The 18,724-nt window shown below is 52.8% G+C and overlaps 1 protein-coding gene across 2 annotated transcripts; it reads left to right on the forward strand.

The window, feature by feature from the left end:
* Positions 1-892: 892 nt before the first annotated feature.
* On the forward strand, positions 893-18,616 carry ADCK2 (aarF domain containing kinase 2). Of its 2 annotated transcripts, XM_072777452.1 has the most exons (8): positions 896-2,065; positions 3,746-3,892; positions 6,380-6,508; positions 7,515-7,610; positions 10,385-10,636; positions 12,707-12,835; positions 13,882-13,935; positions 18,181-18,616. In XM_072777452.1, the coding sequence occupies exons 1-8, from the start codon at positions 1,130-1,132 to the stop codon at positions 18,319-18,321; spliced, it is 1,884 nt and encodes a 627-aa protein (XP_072633553.1). In that variant the 5' UTR covers positions 896-1,129; the 3' UTR covers positions 18,322-18,616. The 2 variants fall into 2 exon arrangements, with proteins under 2 accessions (XP_072633554.1, XP_072633553.1); XM_072777453.1 differs by lacking the exon at positions 10,385-10,636 and having other exon boundaries at positions 893-2,065.
* Positions 18,617-18,724: the final 108 nt, after the last annotated feature.

Consider the following 18,724-nt stretch of genomic DNA (forward strand, 5'->3'; position numbering starts at 1 on the left):
GGGGCGGGGCGGGCGGGGCGGGGCGCGGGGCGCGGGCGGCGGGGGGGGCGGGGCGCTCCCGGAAGACGCGGGCGCGGCGTCCTCGGCGCCGGATCCCGGCCTCCGCGTGCCCTCCGCGGCCTCCGGACGGCACCCCTGCCCGCTCCCCTCGCCCCTCCCCGGCCCCTCCCCCGCCCTCCCGTCCCGGTCGCCGGCTCTCCGCGCCCCTCCCCCCGGGCCCGCTCCTCCCCACCCCGTACCCCGCGCGGTCTTGGGCGGTGCGCGCTGCCCCCGGCCCCCCACCCTCTGTCCCGGCTGGGCCTCCCTCCCTCCCTCCCTCCCTCCTTTCACCTCCGGCCCCTCCAGCCCCGCCCCTCCCGCTCTGGCCCGGGCGGGTGATCTGCCCTGCAGGTCGCGTCCCCGCCCCGGGCCTGGCCCGGCGTCTGGCTCGGCCCCTCCCGCTCGGCCCCTCCCGCTCCACGGTCGCTGCGGCCCTGAAAGCCCCCGAAGGCGCAGCCGGCCTGGGCCTGGGTGGGGCGAGGTGCCCGGAGGGAGTGGGGTGTGGACCCGGGACGCAGGGCGGGCTGCGCGGCCTCGGGGGCGCGCCCTGCAGGGCAGGACTGGGAGCCGACTGCGCGGAGGCTGCACGCGGGTCGGAGCCTGCACGCGGGGTCGGAGGCTGCACGCGGGTCGGAGCCTGCACGCGGGTCGGAGCCTGCACGCGGGGTCGGAGGCTGCACGCGGGTCGGAGCCTGCACGCGGGGTCGGAGGCTGCACGCGGGTCGGAGCCTGCACGCGGGGTCGGAGGCTGCACGCGGGTCGGAGCCTGCACGCGGGTCGGAGGCTGCACGCAGGTCGGAGCCAGCACGCGGGTCGGAAGCTGCACGCGGGTCGGAAGCTGCACGCGGGTCGGAGCCAGCACGCTGGGTCGGAGCCTGAACGCGGGTCGGAGCCTGCACGCGGGGTCGGAGCCTGCACGCTGGGTCGGAGCCAGTGCGCAGGGTCTGAACGCGGCCGGATTCGGCTACGACCGCAGGTGTGGCATCCTCATCAGTGGCCTTCGACTCGGGTCAGCCTTGCCTGACGGGTGAACGTAGATGGGTGCCCATTAAGACGAGAGCAGGCAGCCTAGGCCGGAGACCCCTGGGAGATGATGGTGACTCCCTGGCGCTTGTCCATCAGGGTCTGCTTGTCGCACCTAAGGGGTTTTGAGCTCAGAAAAGAACTCGGCCTTTTAAGATCATCTGGGAGCTCCCGTAATACCAGACTCTGTTGGCTTCTGCTTGGCACTTTACCCAAACTCATCTCAGCCTCTGGGGACACGGGTGAAGGGGCCCCTGAGGGCGGGCGCCATCGAAGAGTTGACTGGAGTGACCTGGCCGAAAATGGGCCACTGCACAGCGTCTCCCAAGAGGGGCGGCTGGGATGCCTCTTTCTGCACCTTCGTATGTGGCTCCGGGCTGGGGCTCTCTTGATGAAATTTTTCCCGCTCCTTCTCTTCTACCCCCTCACCTACCTGGCTCCCAGCGTCTCCGGCCTCTGGCTCTACCTGCTTCTGAAAGCCACCGAGACCTCAGGCCCAACATACATCAAACTGGGCCAGTGGGCCAGCACCCGGCGTGATCTCTTCTCTGAGGCCTTCTGTGCCCAGTTCTCCAAGCTGCACGTCCGGGTGACCCCACACTCTTGGACTCACACCGAGCACTTCCTGCGCCAGGCATTTGGGGAGGATTGGGGGAGGGTCCTCCACTTTGAGAAGAAGGAGCCTGTGGGTTCGGGCTGTGTGGCCCAGGTGTATAAAGCGCGTGCCAATCCTGCCTTCCTGGAGGATGACAGCGTCCAGAGACTTGCGAAGGCCTCCTGCCTGCAGCCTTCTTCAGAAGCTGGGGCAGTCGGGAGGCTGGGGGAGCTCTTCGGACACCTGGGGAAGGGGTGGAGGTTTCAAGGAAGTCTTGCCGACCAGTCACTTCTAGAAAGGCTGCTCCTTCCTAAATCTGACCCACTTGGATCAAATGCAGTCATGTCTCAGGCTTCAGTGCCTGCCGACCAACCTAAGCCAGATCACCTCATCCCCGTGGCAGTGAAGGTAAGTGCTCTGATGTCTCAGCTGGCCCTTCCTGTCTCTAGAATGTCACTGACCCCACAGCGCTGTCTCCGCTCAGGAACCCCCATTTGCAGATCACTCCACTTCACCTGGGACTCCAGAATTGCAGCCTGGGCCAAAGGCGGGCACCAAACCGCTGAGCCACCCAGGGATCCCCATGGGCTCCATCATTTTTATCTCCACACTTGTCCCTCCCCATTCAGCATGATCCCATGACCCCTGAAGCAGGTACCTCTGATGCTCTCTCATACCTCGGAAACAACCCTCAGTTCACACCTACTGAATCATACTTTGCAAGGGAGGAGCCTGAGGCCTGCGTTTTTATAAATGCTTCAAGTGATTCCCATGATCAGGCGTGTTTGGGGAACACTGGACCAAAATATCCTCTGCTCTGTGGAAGGCAAAAGGAGTAAATGCCAGCTGTGTACCAGTCATGGTAGGTGCATTTAGTCTGTACTAGCTGCCTTTGAGGTAGGCATTTGCTTAACTTGTGTCTATTTATTTTTATTTATTTTAAATATTTATTTATTCATGAGAGACCCACACAGAGAGAGGCAGAGACACAGGCAGAGGGAGAAGCAGGCTCCGTGCAGGGAGCCCTACGTGGGACTCGATCCCAGGTCTCCAGGATCAAGCCCTGGACCAAAGGTGGTGCTAATCCGCTGAGCCACCTGGGCTGCCCTATTTTTATTTATTTATATTCCTGAAAGGATGCGCGGGGCAAGGACTATTATCTTCATGGGATTTTTTTGTTGCTCTTGTTTTTAGATTTTATTTATTTGAGAGAGAGAGAGAGCTTGAGGGGTGTGGAGGGGTAAAGGGAGAGGGAGAAGTAGGCTCCCCATAGAGCAGGGAGCCCGATGAGGGGCTGGATCCCAGGACCCCAAGATCATGATTTGAGCTGAAGGCAGACCCTTAACTGGTCGAGCCCCCCAGGCACCCCTATCTCCATGTTTTAAAAAGTGGAAGAGGAGGCTGAGAAGTTGAGTAGCTTGGCCAGTTTCAGACTGAGAATGAGTTGTAGGAGGAAAAAGCATTTGAAAGCAGACTCTTTCCATCCCACCTCAGTGCATCCTTGCTGGGATGCTGTGACTCTAGATCCTTCTCTGACTCAGGCTTTGGATTACCTGACTCAGTTACCTGGGGTGTTCAGTGAAATGCAGATTCCTGTTTCCAACCCCACAATCAGTGATTCAATAGGTCTTGGTGGAGGCCTGGCCGACCACATCTTCACCAGGCACTCGATGGTCACTTTGATGCACGCTAGTGTTTGGGAACCACTGACCTAAACTCACTGTATTTTTTTTTTTAAGGATTTATTTATTTATTCATGGGAGACACAGGCAGGAGAAGCAGGCTCCATGCCGGGAGCCGGACATGGGACTCGATCCTGGGTCTCCAGGATCACGCCCTGGGCTGAAGGCGGTGCTAAACCGCTGAGCCACCCGGGCTGCCCTAAACTCTGTATTTGAAAGGAAAAGCCCACTTCTTCCCAGCAAAGCTAAGTGCAGCGCAGAGACGCTGGCCCTGGCATTTCCTCAGCAATGAGGGAGCAGGAGCAGAGCATTCTGTTCTGCTGAGGAGCTGGCTTGGGCGGCAGTCCTGTCGGGGTGAACGTGCCCTCCTGATCGCTCCCTGTCTCACTGTGCCTCCTCCTGGCAGGTGCTGCACCCCGGCTTGCTGTCCCAGGTGCAGATGGACCTGCTGCTGATGAAGATGGGCAGCCGAGTCCTTGCGCTTTTGCCAGGAATCAAGTGGCTTAGCTTGCCTGAGATTGTGGAGGAGTTTGAGAAGCTCATGGTCCATCAGGTAAAGTCCTCTTCCTTCAGTTGCAAACTGTGTCTTACATAGTTCTTGCTGTTAGCTGTTTAGCAAATGCCGGACCAAGGAGTAGTTTCCTAGTAGGTCGTGGCTAGTGTGGCATGGTAGTCAGGGTTAGGTGATCTCAGAGGCTGAATGCCATCAGGTTGTTTCTTGCTTATATCAAAGTTCCCTGCAGGTGATCCAAAGAAGAGGGAGGGAGCTCTACTCCATAGTGATTCAGGGACCCAGTTTCCTCCCAAGTTAGGCACTGAAATCTTCAACATGTGTCATCTAGGGTCAGTGTGGCTTGGGGAGGAGACTGTGGACAATCTCCTAAGAGATCTCGAGCCTTCTTAATCTACAGGCCAGAGCTTAACCTACAGGCTCTGGGCTCAATGTAACTGCAGGTGTGCTTGGGAAATTGCCTTCCTTAGTACCTGGCAGGGAAGTGCTGAGACTGTGCTGGGGCCTGCAGCATTACCTGTGCCACACGCAGGAGCCGCCCAACTCCAGAGTCAGGAGAATTAGCGAAGTTGCACACTGTGCCTTTGCTTCGTTTCCAGGGCTTTTTTTTTTTTTTTTTTTTTAAGATTTTATTTATTCATGAGAGAGAGGCAGAGACACAGGCAGAGGGAGAAGCAGGCTCCATGCAGGGAGCCCAATGTGGGACTCGATCCTACGTCCCCAGGATCATGCCCTGGGCTGAAGGCAGGCACTAAACCGCTGAGCCACCCAGGGATCCCCATTTCCAGGGCTTTTGAGTAGACAAGGACCTCCTCCCTGTCCAGGACCCTTGGAACACTTGTCGAAGTAGCCAGACTTGGTGAGCACACTTGGGCCAGTCACAGCTCCAAGAAGACAAACCCCGATGGCTTACTGTGCAGAAATTACACTGTATTGGGACAGGCAGAAATTGGCTGTCTTTCAGAAGCAATGTGCTAAGTTCTCATTTATGTCCTCTGATGTAAGGTTTTAGGTCCCAGAGATGCATTTTAATGTTTAGAAAGTTTTGCTGGATGCTATTCAGTAATGTTTCGATAACAAAGGATTAAAAGTGAGATAAGAGATTCTATTCCCACAACCATCTCTGCATTACTCAAGTCCTACCCATCTGAGCTTCAATTCCCCTTCTAGAAGTCTGATAGACATCATGGGGTGATGAACGAGATTTTCTCATCCATAAGGAAGGTGTAGTGGGCAGAGGGGGACTGACGCGTAAACATTTGCAGTGTATCCTGGAGATACTCCTGGAGGAGTCTCTGCAGGTTCAGTTGGGTTCAGCTGGGGCCCAAGACAGGAAGAGGTCATCTATCCTGAGGGCCAAGGCTCCCCAAGCTCACGCTGAGTCTTGGAAGGTGTGTGGTGTTGGACCAAGTAGGGGAAAAACATTCCCATCAGAGGGAATAAGGAAGGCCAAGGACAGGGGGAGGGTCGGGCAGGCTGGGATGTTCAGCACTATGCAGACTGGGTGAAGCTAGAGTTCTGGGCCATGGAAGATACGGGAGGCACAAGAGATGGATCTGAGAGAGAGCCACCGTGGATGTCACCCCCATGAATTTAGACTTCATGCTGCAGGTAGTAGGGGGGCACCAGCAGATGGCTTAGAGGGAAGATGGGGGTCAGGGAGCCCCAGTCAGGTGCCTCTGGGAGGGTCCGGGGGACTGGTGGTGAGTCACCGTGGGAGTCCAGTGGGGTGGAGTGGGGAAAGGATCTGAGAGTGGGGAGGCTGCAGCCCTGGTGGTCCAGTGTGGAGGCCAAGAGACAAGAAGTAATCTGCAGTGACTCCCAGGGCACTGGCTGCAAGGGTTGGGGGCGGGGTGCATTCTGTTTAGACTCGGAGTTTAGGGGGCTCTGGGCTGCTGTGAAGTGACAGCTTGAAGAGAAGTGTGGAGCTGGTAGCGGGGTCTGGCCATGGTTCTTTCACGAGGTCCTATGATGAGGAGATGCTAGCTGAGGACAGGAGGGCATGGGGGGGAAGCGCAGGCTGGCGAAGGCCAGCAGCATCAGCACGAGTGGGGCACACAGGAGGAAGGCCCAGAGACCAGACCAAGACGGAGTGGTTGGAGGCAGGGGAGGATCATGGGGGGAAGTGAATGGCAGGTGCTGGGAGAAGAGCTGTTGGGGAAGAAGGGGTTCTCCATGGCACCAGTACCAGAGGTCATTAGGATAAAGACGGGAGTGGTCCCTTGAGTCTGGCAAGCAGAGGGCTTGGTGGGTTTAGAGGGCAGGGGCCACTGCAGAGCACTGGAGCAAAGCCCCTGGGCCGGAGTGGGGGTGAGTGGAGAGGGAATAGGGGGAGGCAGCTCGGCCCAGGTGCCACCAGGGGGTCTGCAGCTGTAGCTTCCAGGAGTTGACTTAGGCAGCACCTCGCCCGGGTCTCCTGAGGCCTTCTGCAGGGAGGCGGGGGGAAGGCGCGTGGACATGGCAGTCCCGATGCTGCCATCCCTGGGCCCCCATCATTACCCGGCATCCTTTCTCCCCACATCCCTCTAGATCGACCTGCGTTATGAAGCTCGGAATCTAGAACACTTCCAGTGCAACTTCCTGAATGTGAATTCCGTCAAATTCCCCACCCCTCTGCGTCCCTTTGTCACCAGGGATGTCTTGGTGGAAACGTACGAGGTGAGTGAGGGCTTCCTCCGGCCGTGCCCTTCGCTCACAGCTGGGCCATCTGCACCTGAAGGCTTCCATCTGAAAAGACAAGAGCCAGGGGAGCATGGGATTACTGTCTATACAGTGGAGGGGAGTTGGGATATGACTCCAGGTGGGCAGGTAGTGTAGGGAGGTGCCCAGCAGCCTGGATGTGGCCTCAGACTTCCTGGACTTGGAAGTCTTTCCATTTTACTTGCTGGCGACTTCAGTTCCCTCATGTACAACAGCGGGCGCCTGTCCCTGTCTCACAGGGTTGTCCCAGGAGTCAGTGACATTGGATGGAAAAATGCCTTCAGTAGAGTTTGCACAGAGAAAGTGTCTGACAAGTGTTGGTGTCACATCACTGGCCTTAGCTGTTGCCTGGTCCGGCCTCTTATAAAACTGGTAATGTGAGATCCAGGGAAGTGACATGAATGACCCAACGTTACTGGCGGTGACCTTGAGCAAGTTATCTAAACTCTCTGGGCTTTAGTTCTTCTATTTGCTGCTGAGGAATAACAAGATCTATTGCAATGGGCGCTCTGCCTAATAACTGACCTGTACGAAATGTTTACTTACTTTCCTCTTTCTCCTTTTTCTCCCCTTTTTTTCCTTTCCATTTTCCTGTTTGAGGTCACAGAGCTCATTCGTGTCCTTGTTGGCTGATTCTTGATCAGAAACTAGCTCTCCTGGGGCCTGCTCCCATTTTCTCTCATGACGTTAGAACATCTCTTACCTGTGGGTGGCAGAGGCACAGGTTTCCTCTGTAATAAACCTATAGGACTTGTTTTCATTCGAGAAGTGTTACAGAAGGGAGAAGCAAATAGGTTAAAAGTAACTTGTGGGTGACAGATTCACAGGGATTATAAGGAAGGAAAACCTCTTTGGGAAGAGTAGGGATGGGAAGGCAGCACCAGTGTGTCACGGGGGGATGAGGAGCAGAGCATTGGGCCGGCCACCCGGGGTAAAGCTGTCTCTTCCCTAACCTTCCTTAAAGGAAAGTGTGCCTGTGTCCAGTTACCAGCAGGCGGGGATTCCTGTTGACTTGAAGAAGAAGATTGCCCGGCTGGGGATCAACATGCTCCTGAAGATGGTGAGCTCATGGGCTTGGAGAGGGTGCTCTGGCCCCGTGTGTGGTTGAATTTGCATGTGGGGAGATGCAGAGATGCTGGTCAGCTGCCATGGGTGGGAGGGTAAGCAAAGCAGCCAGCCACCACGTTGAGAATCTGGTGCAGGGACGCCTGGGTGGCTCAGTGTCTGCCTTTGTTTTTTTGTTTTGTTTTGTTTTAAGATTTTATTTATTTATTCATGAGAGACACAGAGAGAAAGAGAGAGAAAAGCAGAGACACAACAGAGGGAGAAGCAGGATCCATGCAGGGAGCCCGACGTGGGACTGGATCCCAGGACTCCAGGATCACGCCCTGGGCCAAAGGCAGGTGCTCAACCACTGAGCCACCCAGGCGTCCCTGAGTGTCTGCCTTTGGCTGAAGTCGTGATCCTGGGATCCGGGATCGAGTCTCGCATTGGGCTCTCCTTGAGGAGTCTGCTTCTCCCTCTGCCTAGGTCTCTGCCATTCTCTCTCTATGTCTCTCAAGAATAAATAAGTAAAATCTTAAAAGAAAAGAGATTCTGCTCCAGAAATAGCCAAACCTACCAAAACGCCCCTTCATTCTGTAGCTTTCTGTTAAACCCTGTCTTGGTGGCATGCCCTCTGTCACTGTGCCAGGTGCTGTGGGAAGAGTGGGGGGCAAGACTCAGGCCGTGCCCACGTTGCCCAAAGTTTAGACAAAGAGCCAAAGATATCGCATGTTCAGTGGTACTTGATTCATTCATTCAGCAGTGTTTATTGAGTACCTGTTCTGTGCCAGGCACTCTATTAAGTGTTAGATTTGCGGTAGTGAGCAATGAAAATGACACTCGTAAAAGGACATAGTGAGGGGATCCCTGGGTGACTCAGCGGTTTAGTGCTGCCTTCAGCCCAGGGCATGGTCTTGGAGTCCTGGGATCGAGTCCCATGCTTCTCCCTCTGCCTGTGTCTCTGTCTCTCTGTCTCTCTGTCTCTCTCTCTCTCTCTCTGTGTCTCTCATGAATAAATAAATAAAATCTTAAAAAAAAAAAAAAGGGGCAGCCCGGATGGCTCAGTGGTTTAGCGCTGCCTTCAGCCCAGGCGTGATCCTGGAGTCCCGGGATCGAGTCCCACATCAGGCTCCCTGCATGGAGCCTGCTTATCCCTCTGCCTGTGTCTCTGCCTCTCTCTCTTCTTTGTCTCTCATGAATAAATAAATAAAATCTTAAAAAAAAAGAAACTTTAAATAAAAAAAAAAGGACATAGTGAACTCTTGGCAGTGTTAGCTTTCGCTATCATCACTGGTGGTAATAGTAGCAACCCAGCATTGATAGCAGCTCCCGTGTAGGCGTAAAGAAAGAAGATAGGGAGGTTGTGTGGGGATGGATGGCACATTGTAGGCAGGAGAGAGCATGAGTGTGCAAAATCTGGGTAAGAAGGAACCGGGTGTGTGGTAAGAGTGGGAGGAAAGAACCCACGTGACTGACATGGAGCTGTGGGGGCCGAGGCTGGTGGCCAGAGCGGGGCAGAGGTGAGAGTAGGGGCTCCTGGAGCAGTGGGATTGTCTGAGGAGAGCTGGGTGTTCACTTGGTCAGTACAGTGGGAATTCAGTGGGGAAAAGATTTTGTCCCCAGCCCCAGGGCTCCGAGGGCACCCTGGGCCAGAGAGGAGACTGCAGCCAGGGCAGCTAGTGGAGAAGCAGCATCCAGGACTGAGGAGATGATGACGGTTTCCAGCTCACAGGATCACGGATGAGGGGGCACACAGCCACGTGCCAGGATGTTTGGCCCTGGAGCCAGCGGTCAGCCAGCCTTGCGTACCCACATCCTGCGGGTGTGCCAGCCCTGACTTCTCTAGTTGTCAGCATTTTCACCAGAGCAGCAGCCTCTCTTACCTCCTTCGGAGCCAGAACCTGGACCAGGAGGGTCCCTCTGGCCTGGTCTGCGGCCTGCACCAGTAGGAGGAGTCCCCAGCGAGCCTCCGTTCCAGCAGCTCTCTGCCTTACCCCTGGGGCTCTTCTCCTTCCCCTTTAGAAGGACTGCTGGTGCTTTCTTTAAGATTTTATTTATTTATTCATGAGAGACACAGAGAGAGAGAGAGGCAGAGACACAGGCAGAGGCAGAAGCAGGCTCCATGCAGGGAGCCCCACGTGGGACTCGATCACGGGACTCCAGGATCACGCTCTGGGCTGAAGGCAGGCGCTTAAACCGCTGAGCCACCTGGGCTGCCCTGTAGATAATTATTCTTAATTAGAATATTAATTGCTCAAATCACAGAATAAAAATAAGTCCTTTGTGGGGCACTTGGGTGGCTCAGTTGGTTAAGCATCTAACTCTTGGTTTTGGCTCAGGTCATGGTCTCAGGGTTGTGAGATCAGGCCCCACAATAGGCTCCATACTCAGCACAGAGTCTGCTTGACTCTCTCCCACCCCCTGTGTTTCTCCCCCTACTCACACTCTCTCACTCTCTTTCGCTCTAAAATAAATAAAATCTTTAAAAAAAGTAAGTCCTTTGAAATGCGGTTTGGCCTTCGATTTTTCATGTTCCCTTATAATCGTTTAAAAATGTTCTTTACTTCGAAATTAACTTTTCTCTTAAAAATGTTAACCTGGCCTGTCCCAGTACAAATTCTGAGTGGCTCACATAAGCAGTGAGGCTTTATGAAATGTGCACCTCTCTGCCATAGTACTCAATCACTGGGAACTTACTGTCACCTTGGAAGTTTTTTTGCGTATGGCCTGGTGGTGGCGATGGCCTGGCGAGGGTTGACTCTGCCTTGAATAGCACTGTTCTCCTTCCAGATATTTGTGGACAACTTCGTCCATGCAGACCTCCACCCTGGGAACATCCTGGTCCAGGGTGCTGACGGTCTTTCCAGGAGTCAGGAGGCACAGCTGCAGCAGATGGATGTCTGTGACACGCTGGTGGCAACCATGGCACCTGCCCGCTGCCCACTGCGCCTGGTGCTGCTGGATGCCGGCATCGTGGCTGAGCTGCAGGCCACTGACCTGAGCAACTTCCGGGCCGTTTTCTTGGCTGTGGCAATGGGGCAGGTGAGACCCGCTGGGCCTGCAGGAGTTGGGGATGATCTTTTAGGCCCTTGGAAACCATGGGGCTCCTCGGCCCTTGTCAGCCTTGTAAGTGCCCATGTTTGCCATGGGTGCTCCTGATGGACACGAGTGGGGTGGAGTGAGAGGGGAAGGATTGGGAAGGAGGTGGGGAGAGGAAATGAAGCCACCCAGGGCATCCTCAGTCAGAAGGTGCCGAGATGCCCATGTGTGACACCTGTTCTGAGCAGCTCATGGTTTGGGACTAGGGGAGGAAATGGCTCTACCCTAAATGCTGTTTCCTACTTGTAGCTTCTCTTCCCTCACCAGTAGGTATATGGGTGGACACTGGGAACACTAGTTTCTTGTCTAGATAATGGCTGGCCTGGCCCGTGCCATTTGCTGCAAGACAGCAGGCTAATGAGAAGCAGCAGCCCAGAGGACTTCCTCTCCAAGTATGGGAAGATCCCTTGGAATCTGGAGTGGGTTTTTTGGTTGTTTTTATTTTTACTTTTTTTTATTTTTAAAGATTTTAATTATTTAATCATGAGAGACACACAGAGAAAGAGAGAGGCAGACACACAGGCAGAGGGAGAAGCAGGCTCCACGCAGGGAACCCGACATGGGACCTGATCCCAGGTCTCCAGGATCATGCCCTGGGCTGAAGGCGGTGTTAAACTCCTAAGCCACCCAGGCTGCCTTATTTTTATTTTTTTAAGATTATATTTATTTATTCATGAGAGACACAGAGAGAGAGGCAGAGACACAGGCAGAAGGAGAAGCAGGCTCCTCCCAGGGAGCCCGATGTAGGACTCGATCCTGGGACCACAGGATCATGCCCTGAGCCAAAGGCAGACGCCCAACCGCTGAGCCACTCAGGTGTCCCTGTGGAGTGGTTTTTAACTCCTGACCCTGTGGCTACGAGGGGCTCAAGTGGTTAGGAATTACTACTTACGGAAAGGGGTGGAGCCCAATCTGTACCAGGTCAACTTAAAGTACTATATCTAGAGTGACAATGAAGAAACCCTCTCACCAACCGGTGTGGAAATTTCCAGCAAGAAAGACCCTGGCAAGGGGAGAACTTTTTTTTTTTTTTTTTTAAAGGCAGAATTCAAAAAATAAAAAATAAAAATAAAGGCAGAATTCAGGGGAGCCCTTGTTTATCTGGGAGCCTTCTGAGGGGACAAACCAAAGGCTTGAGCCTGAGACAGTATGAAAGTGTCCTGTGAGCTGAGGTTAAACACGGAGGCGCAGTGGAGGGTGGGGGGATGTTCCCCTGTGCAGGGTTGGGTGAAGGAAGGTCACAGCCAGAGAGAAAGAGCTTGGCTTCTGGGGTGGCGCTGCAGGAGGTGAAAGGCTCTGGCAGGGACTGCTTGGGTGTTTGGGGGCATTGGGAGGATCTGGTCAGAGGGCACCCTGGGGGGAAGGGTTGGAGGGTAGGGGCACAGAAACTGGGTCATCTCAGCCAGAAAGAGCCCACAAGGAGAGTGGCTGGTCCAGTCCAGTGGCAGGTCCTGGTGACTCTGGGGACAGGCTGGTCAGCAGTGCCTCGTGGAGCATGTGCGGCAGGACACCAGCTTTGCCACCATGCCCTGTGTGGCCGTTTAAGGTGAAGATGAGCACAGCTCTTTGTCCTGGTGCATTAGCACAGGTAGGCTCCCATCCACCAACAGAAACTTTTTTTTTTTTTTTTTTTTTTTTTTTTTTATGATAGTCACAGAGAGAGAGAGAGAGAGAGAGAGAGAGAGAGGCAGAGACACAGGCAAAGGGAGAAGCAGGCTCCATGCATTGGGAGCCCGATGTGGGATTCAATCCTGGGTCTCCAGGATCATGCCCTGGGCCAAAGGCAGGCGCCAAACTGCTGCGCCACCCAGGGATCCCCCAACAGAGACTTTGAAAGTCCTTTTGAAAGGCTCCAGCTGTTCTGGAGGGGGACAATTAAGCAAGGACGGGTGGTCAAATGCAGGATGGTAGAAAACTTGGGTGGAAGCAACTAGGATACGAAGAAATCCAGGCAGAGCGTCTAGGTTTTGGGCTTCTTGACTCTACCAAGTTCCTTTCTCTCACATCTTGTAGGGCCAGAGAGTGGCTGAGCTCATCCTGCATCATGCCCGGGCCAGCGAGTGCAGGGACGTGGAGGGCTTCAAGGCTGAGATGGCCACGCTGGTGACCCAGGCCAGGAAGGACACCATCACCCTGGAAAAGGTGAGCAGGCCGCTCGAGGGGTAGAGGCTGCGGGGTGTCCACTGCCCTGGCCCTTGGACAGAGTGACAGTCGAAGGGAGACCTCTTGACGGGGAGAGGTCTCGAGGGGGGTTGAGTTTTAAGGCAGATAAAGAGCAAACCTTTCCTCTGCCGGCATCTTCCAGGTGTGAGGCACCTCCCTGGAATCCCTGGCTCCTGGGCCTGGTTCTCCTGGGTGGCTGCCGGGGCAGTGACATTTATAGTGCCAGAGCCCCTCTCTGTCTGGGGTGTAGCCATTCTGCTGCTTCACCTGTATCTGGAGCTCAACTGAGCATGGAGGGAGGGAGGATTAAGGCCCCTGAGCAGCCAAAGGACACAGCTAATGTCCATGTCCTTTATTTACACCTGAGCCAAAGCCAGCTTTGTGTTTTATTTTTTTAAAGATTTTATTTATTTATTTATTCATGAGAGAGAGAGAGACAGGCTCCATGCAGGGAGCATGATGTGGGACTTGATCCCAGGTCTCCAGGATCACACGCTGGGTCGAAGGCAGGCGCTAAACCGCTGAGCCACCCAGGGATCCCCTTCTTTGTGTTTTAGACACAGTGCTAACTTGTTTTCTCAACGAGTTCATGGTCTACACTAGCAGGAGTGAGTCAGAAAGAGGAATAGCCCCCTGGTAGTGAGGAGCGGCAGCTGGCACCCCGCCCTCCCCATCCGATGGATTCAGATGTGATTGCTGTGTGGACTGGGAGTAGACAAGCCTCGAGGCTTGACTCCGGCAGGGGTCTCTGAACTCACTTGTGCGATGGGAGTCGCGCTTTTGTGTATGCGGTCCTTTCTGGAATTTGTCTGACAGCCCCCTTTCCTGACAGCGTGTGTGTGTGTGTGTGTGTGTGTGTGTGTGTGTGTGTGTGTGTGTGGGCGATGGTATGGTGGTGGAGAGTGTGGATGTGAGTGTATGTTGGGGGAGGGTGGGTGTGGGCAGTAGGCCAGGCCGGCCTGGAGGCCTGGGAGGGAGGGGGGCGGTTGAGGGGGCTCTGCAGTCGGTTTTCTTCTGTTTTCCAGCTTCAAGTTGCCAGCCTCCTGTCGAATGTCTTTAAGTTACTGATGACTCACAAGGTGAGGCCCCTGGTGGAGCGGAGCCTCTGCTGGGCCAGGCGGGTGGGGCGGCATCTGGGAAGCGGGTAGGCGGCCACCGGGCGCAGAGAGGTACTTCTACACGGGATCTCAGGCTTGCAAACATTTTCGTCCCAGTCTGTTTGTGTGAGGAGTGGTGCTTCCGTGTCCTGACACAGTCGTGGGGGGATCTCTTCCTCACCAGGGCCAGTCTGAGAGTCTGTCCGTCCAGCATTCTACTACTTAGTCTCTCTCGCTCTTTTTTTTTTTTTTTTAAGATTTTATTTATTCATTCATGAGGGACACACAGAGAGGCAGAGACATAGGCAGAGGGAGAAGCAGACTCCCTGCAGGAAGCCCGATGTGGGACTCGATCCTGGGACCCCGGGATCACGCCCTGAGCCAAAGGTAGATGTTCAACCACTGAGCCACCCAGGCATCCCTTTATTTTTTATTTTCATTTTTAAAGATTTTATTTATTTATGGGTCTGGTGTTCTTGACCTTTTTTTTAACCTCCAACATCCCTTTGTCTAGATGTTGGGATTTAATCTTTGTACCTGCTTATTGATAGGGCTCAAGGTGCTGGCGCTGGCTGAACTGTTTTGATTTTAAGGACCACTCAGCTGTTTATGTCTAGGAGTGTCCTTAACAGTAATCCCTTCTCAATGGCCATCCCACAGAGGGGCATCCGTTTGTACACCCTCCCACCATGTCTGAGGGTACCTGTTTGTTCACTCTCTCACACTATTTATAAAATGTACTCATTAATAATTGATTAGTTCATGAAGTAAGCTCTGCACCCAGTGTGGGGCTTGAACTCATGACCTTGAAATCCCCGGGACCCCGGGATCATGACCTGAGCTAAAGCCAGATGCTCAACCATGGAGCCATCCAGACGTCCCTAATGATGCTTAGTCTTCATGGAAGTCATACTTAGTTCTTTCCTGGGGCCAGAGGCGGCCCAGGAGGAGGTGCTTCTTGTCCCGGTGTGTTTGGAGGCCCCAGCAGGGCTGTCCTGGCCTTCGCTGCCTGCCCTGGCTCCAAGGCGGGAGGGGGCTTCACGGCTCTTCACTTTGGCCTTTCCCTTGGGCTTCATTGCCATGTGATGGAGTGTGGTCTTGGGCCAGTCTTCAGAGTCAAGCTGCCAGCCAGGGGTGTCAGGTGTTGAGGGCAGCGACGGGAAGGTTCTCCTTTGAGGATGGCCTTTCCCATTGTTTTTCTTGAGTTCTGCAATCTGGATAATGAAACACACCATGGGAAAGGCAGCTATTTGACGAGGATCGTTAACACAACTGAGAGTCAGAAAGTTGTCTGGCCTAGCGCCTTCGTCTTACAGACGGTGCCATGACACAGGGTGGCCTCCTTGGGCCTCATGGGCAGAGCACGAGACACGCATGGAAAGGTTAGGTGACTCCCCACGTCCCATCCGTCGGCTTTGCGTGGGCAGAGCCACTGTCTGCATCCGTCTTGGACTCTATAGAGTTGGCTCTGTTGGTGAGGTTTTGGGGAAAAGCTTTATGCTTTCCAGAATTCTTGACAAGTTCTGTTTAAAAAACAACTTAAATATCATCGTGGGATTGGGCAAAGCTTTAATCTTTGCTAGGGAGTTGGGCTGGAGAGGAGCAGGAATGAACATAGACTCCTGGGGGCTCAGGTGCACACATTGTGGAGCAGGTCTCCGAGGCTCACAGTCCGCAACCCTGATCTGCTAATGCCTGAGCCCACTGGGCCACCGCAAGGACCGGCTGGGCGGTCAGGGCAGTGTCCGGGGAGCGTGGCCTCTGCACCCTGTAGCACCTCATTTCGCTGTGTCAGCGAAATGTTTTCAGTATCCCACTTAGACCACTCAACATTCCTCAAGGCCAGGCACCTATGCCAAGAGGCCTGGCAACAGACCCACGGCCACATGGCCTGTGGCAGTGCCAGGACCCTGCTGCCGGCAGTCTGACCACAGAGCCCGACTCTCATTGCTTCGTCCTCCTGCCTCCTGTGTTCTGCCTGGAGAGATGGCCTTCCATACCCCCTGCATGGGACACAGTGGGCTAAAGCTCCTGAGATGTTTGCTGTTAGGGCTACCATTCCCAGGATGGAAGGGCAGAGAGTGTCTAGTACAAGTACTGCATTCTAGGTTCTTCTCTAAGTATTTAATTTTTATTTATTTATTTTAAAGATTTTATTTATTCATGAGAGACACACAGAGAGAGGCAGAGACACAGGCAGAGGGAGAAGCAGGCTTCCCGCTGGGAAGCAGATGCTCAACCACTGAGCCACCTAGGTGTCCCTAAGTGTTTAATTAAAAAAAAAACCTCAAAGCTTAAAAATGTTTAATTATAGTTAAAAATACACATATGAAATATACCCTAACCATTTCCAGTGGATAGTTCTGCACTGTCAACCATATTCATGTTGTTGTGTAACAAATCTCTAGAACTTTCTCAAATTGGAAAACGGAAACTATATCCATTGAACAGCTCCCAATTAATTTCCCCCTCCTCTCAGCCCCTGGCAACCACCATATTCCACTTTCTGTTTCCATGATTTGGGAATAGTTATCTCATATAAGTGGAATTGTGCAGTATTTGCCCTTTTGTGACTGGCTAATTTCACTCAACACACTGCCCTCGGGGTTCATCCATATTATAGCATGTCATAGGATTTCTTTTTCAAGACTGAGTAATATTCCATTTTGGTATATACCATATTTTCTCTATTTGTTCATCCATCAGTGGACATTTGGGCTGGGTCCACTAGGCTCTTAGGAATAATGATGCTGCAGTGAACATGGATGTGCAAATATTTCTTTGAGGTCCTACTTTCAGTTCTTTTGTATATTTACCCTTAGGTGGGACTGTGAAATCAGATGGTATTTTTTTTCATTTTTGAGGAAGCACAATACCACTTTCCCACACATGACTTTACGTTCGTTCCCACCACCAGTATACAGAGGATCCAGTTTTCTTTCTTTTCTTAAGATTTTATTTATTTATTCATGAGAGACACAGACACAGGCAGAGGATCATGCCCTGGGTTGAAGGCGGTGCTAAACTGCTGAGCCACCTGGGCTGCCCAAGGATTCAGTTTTCCACAGCCTCACCAACACTTGTTATTCTGTTTTTTGATCATGGCCATCCCTAATGGGTGTGAGGTGGTATCTTATATGGTTTTGGTTGCATTTTTCTAATGATTGGTGATGTTCAGCATCTACTCATATACTTGTTAGCCACTTGGATGTCTTCTGTGGAGAAATGTCTATTCATGTGGCACTTAATTTTTTAATAAAATATTTGCCAGAAACATAGAGGTAGAAAGAATACAATAAATACTGAAGAATTCACCACACAGCTTCCAAATGAAAGCATTCTTGGCGATGTTAAAGCACCATCTGACTCCCCAGACTACTTTCAGGGCTTAACTGAGACACACACCCTTTACTTTTAACAAAGATTATATCCCCCAAGTCAGCCTTCAATTTCCTGACTTTTCTGTCCACTTGAGAAACAGATTTTTGTTCTTCTAGGTTTAAATCCTGGCTCTACTCTACCTTACACAGTGGCCTTGAGCAAGTCACTTGACCACCCTGTGCCTGAGCTTCCTTTCTCTACAACAAGGATAATAGTACTTTGGAGGATTAGTGGAGTAATTCACTTAAATTGCTATTACTATTAACCTGGCTCCAAAGGGGAAGAAGCTCTGCTATGTTTGAGCAGAAGCCTCTTGTGTGTGGTCTCAGAAAGCCTACTGCAGATCTTAAAGAATGACTTTTGTGTAGATTTAGTTTGTGGTAAAGCCATGGAATATTCAGTGTATTATTTTTTTAAAAAGATTTTATTTACTTATTCATAAGAAACACAGAAAGAGAGAGAGAGAGAGAGGCAGAGACACAGACAGAGGGAGAAGCAGGCTCCATGCAGGGAGCCCGACATGAGACTCGATCCCGGATCTCCAGGATCACACCCTGGGCTGAAGGCGGCACTAAACCACTGGGCCACCGGGGCTGCCCAGTGTGTTTTATTTTTAAGTCATTCAAACACAGGCACAGGCACACACATACCCTCCCTTAGAGAAGTACATGTGGCATCCCTCAGACTTTCTGTTCATATTTCTAGTAAATGGGAGGTTGGGTGAGTAGATGAGATGGAGGGGAAAATGATGGGGTAGGGGAAAGAGTGTTAGGTAGACGGTAGAAATCCCAGTAGGCCTGAGTGGACAGTTATATGGATAACTGTTTTTCTGTTTTTCTGTTTCAGGTAAAGCTAGAGAGCAACTTTGCCTCCATTGTGTTTGCCATCATGGTGTTGGAGGGGCTTGGCCGCTCACTGGACCCCAAACTGGACATCCTGGAGGCAGCAAAGCCCTTCCTTCTGAAAGGACCAGGTCTCTCCCGCTGACTGCAGCAGTGGGCATGCAGCGGGTGTTCATCTCAGAACTGAAGGCCAATCCCGACAGCCTCTGCTGTGGCAGCTTGAACATTGTTAAAATTGGGATGCATGGAAGACATACCAATATTTTTCACTCTGACTTGGTTTCAGGCATCTGTTTGAAAAGCTTTGGGTTATTTGGGGAAGTAAAGGGAGGGAAAAGTCCTCTATCCATTCACTTGTGGAAGCTAGACCTGGTGTCGGGGAGACTATTTCAGAGGAAATGTTCTGTGGAGGAGGACAAATAAACTTATTATTTTGTTTTCTCGTTTTTCTCTCCTCTTTTTAACCCTCTCTACTTCCTGATCAGGTGGGTCCTGCCAGGTATTCTAGGACTCTGAGATTTAAGTTGGAAGATGTTACAGAATCCTGT

This window comes from Canis lupus, chromosome 15 (assembly GCF_048164855.1).
Source record: "Canis lupus baileyi chromosome 15, mCanLup2.hap1, whole genome shotgun sequence".
NCBI classification, from domain to species: Eukaryota; Metazoa; Chordata; class Mammalia; order Carnivora; family Canidae; genus Canis; species Canis lupus.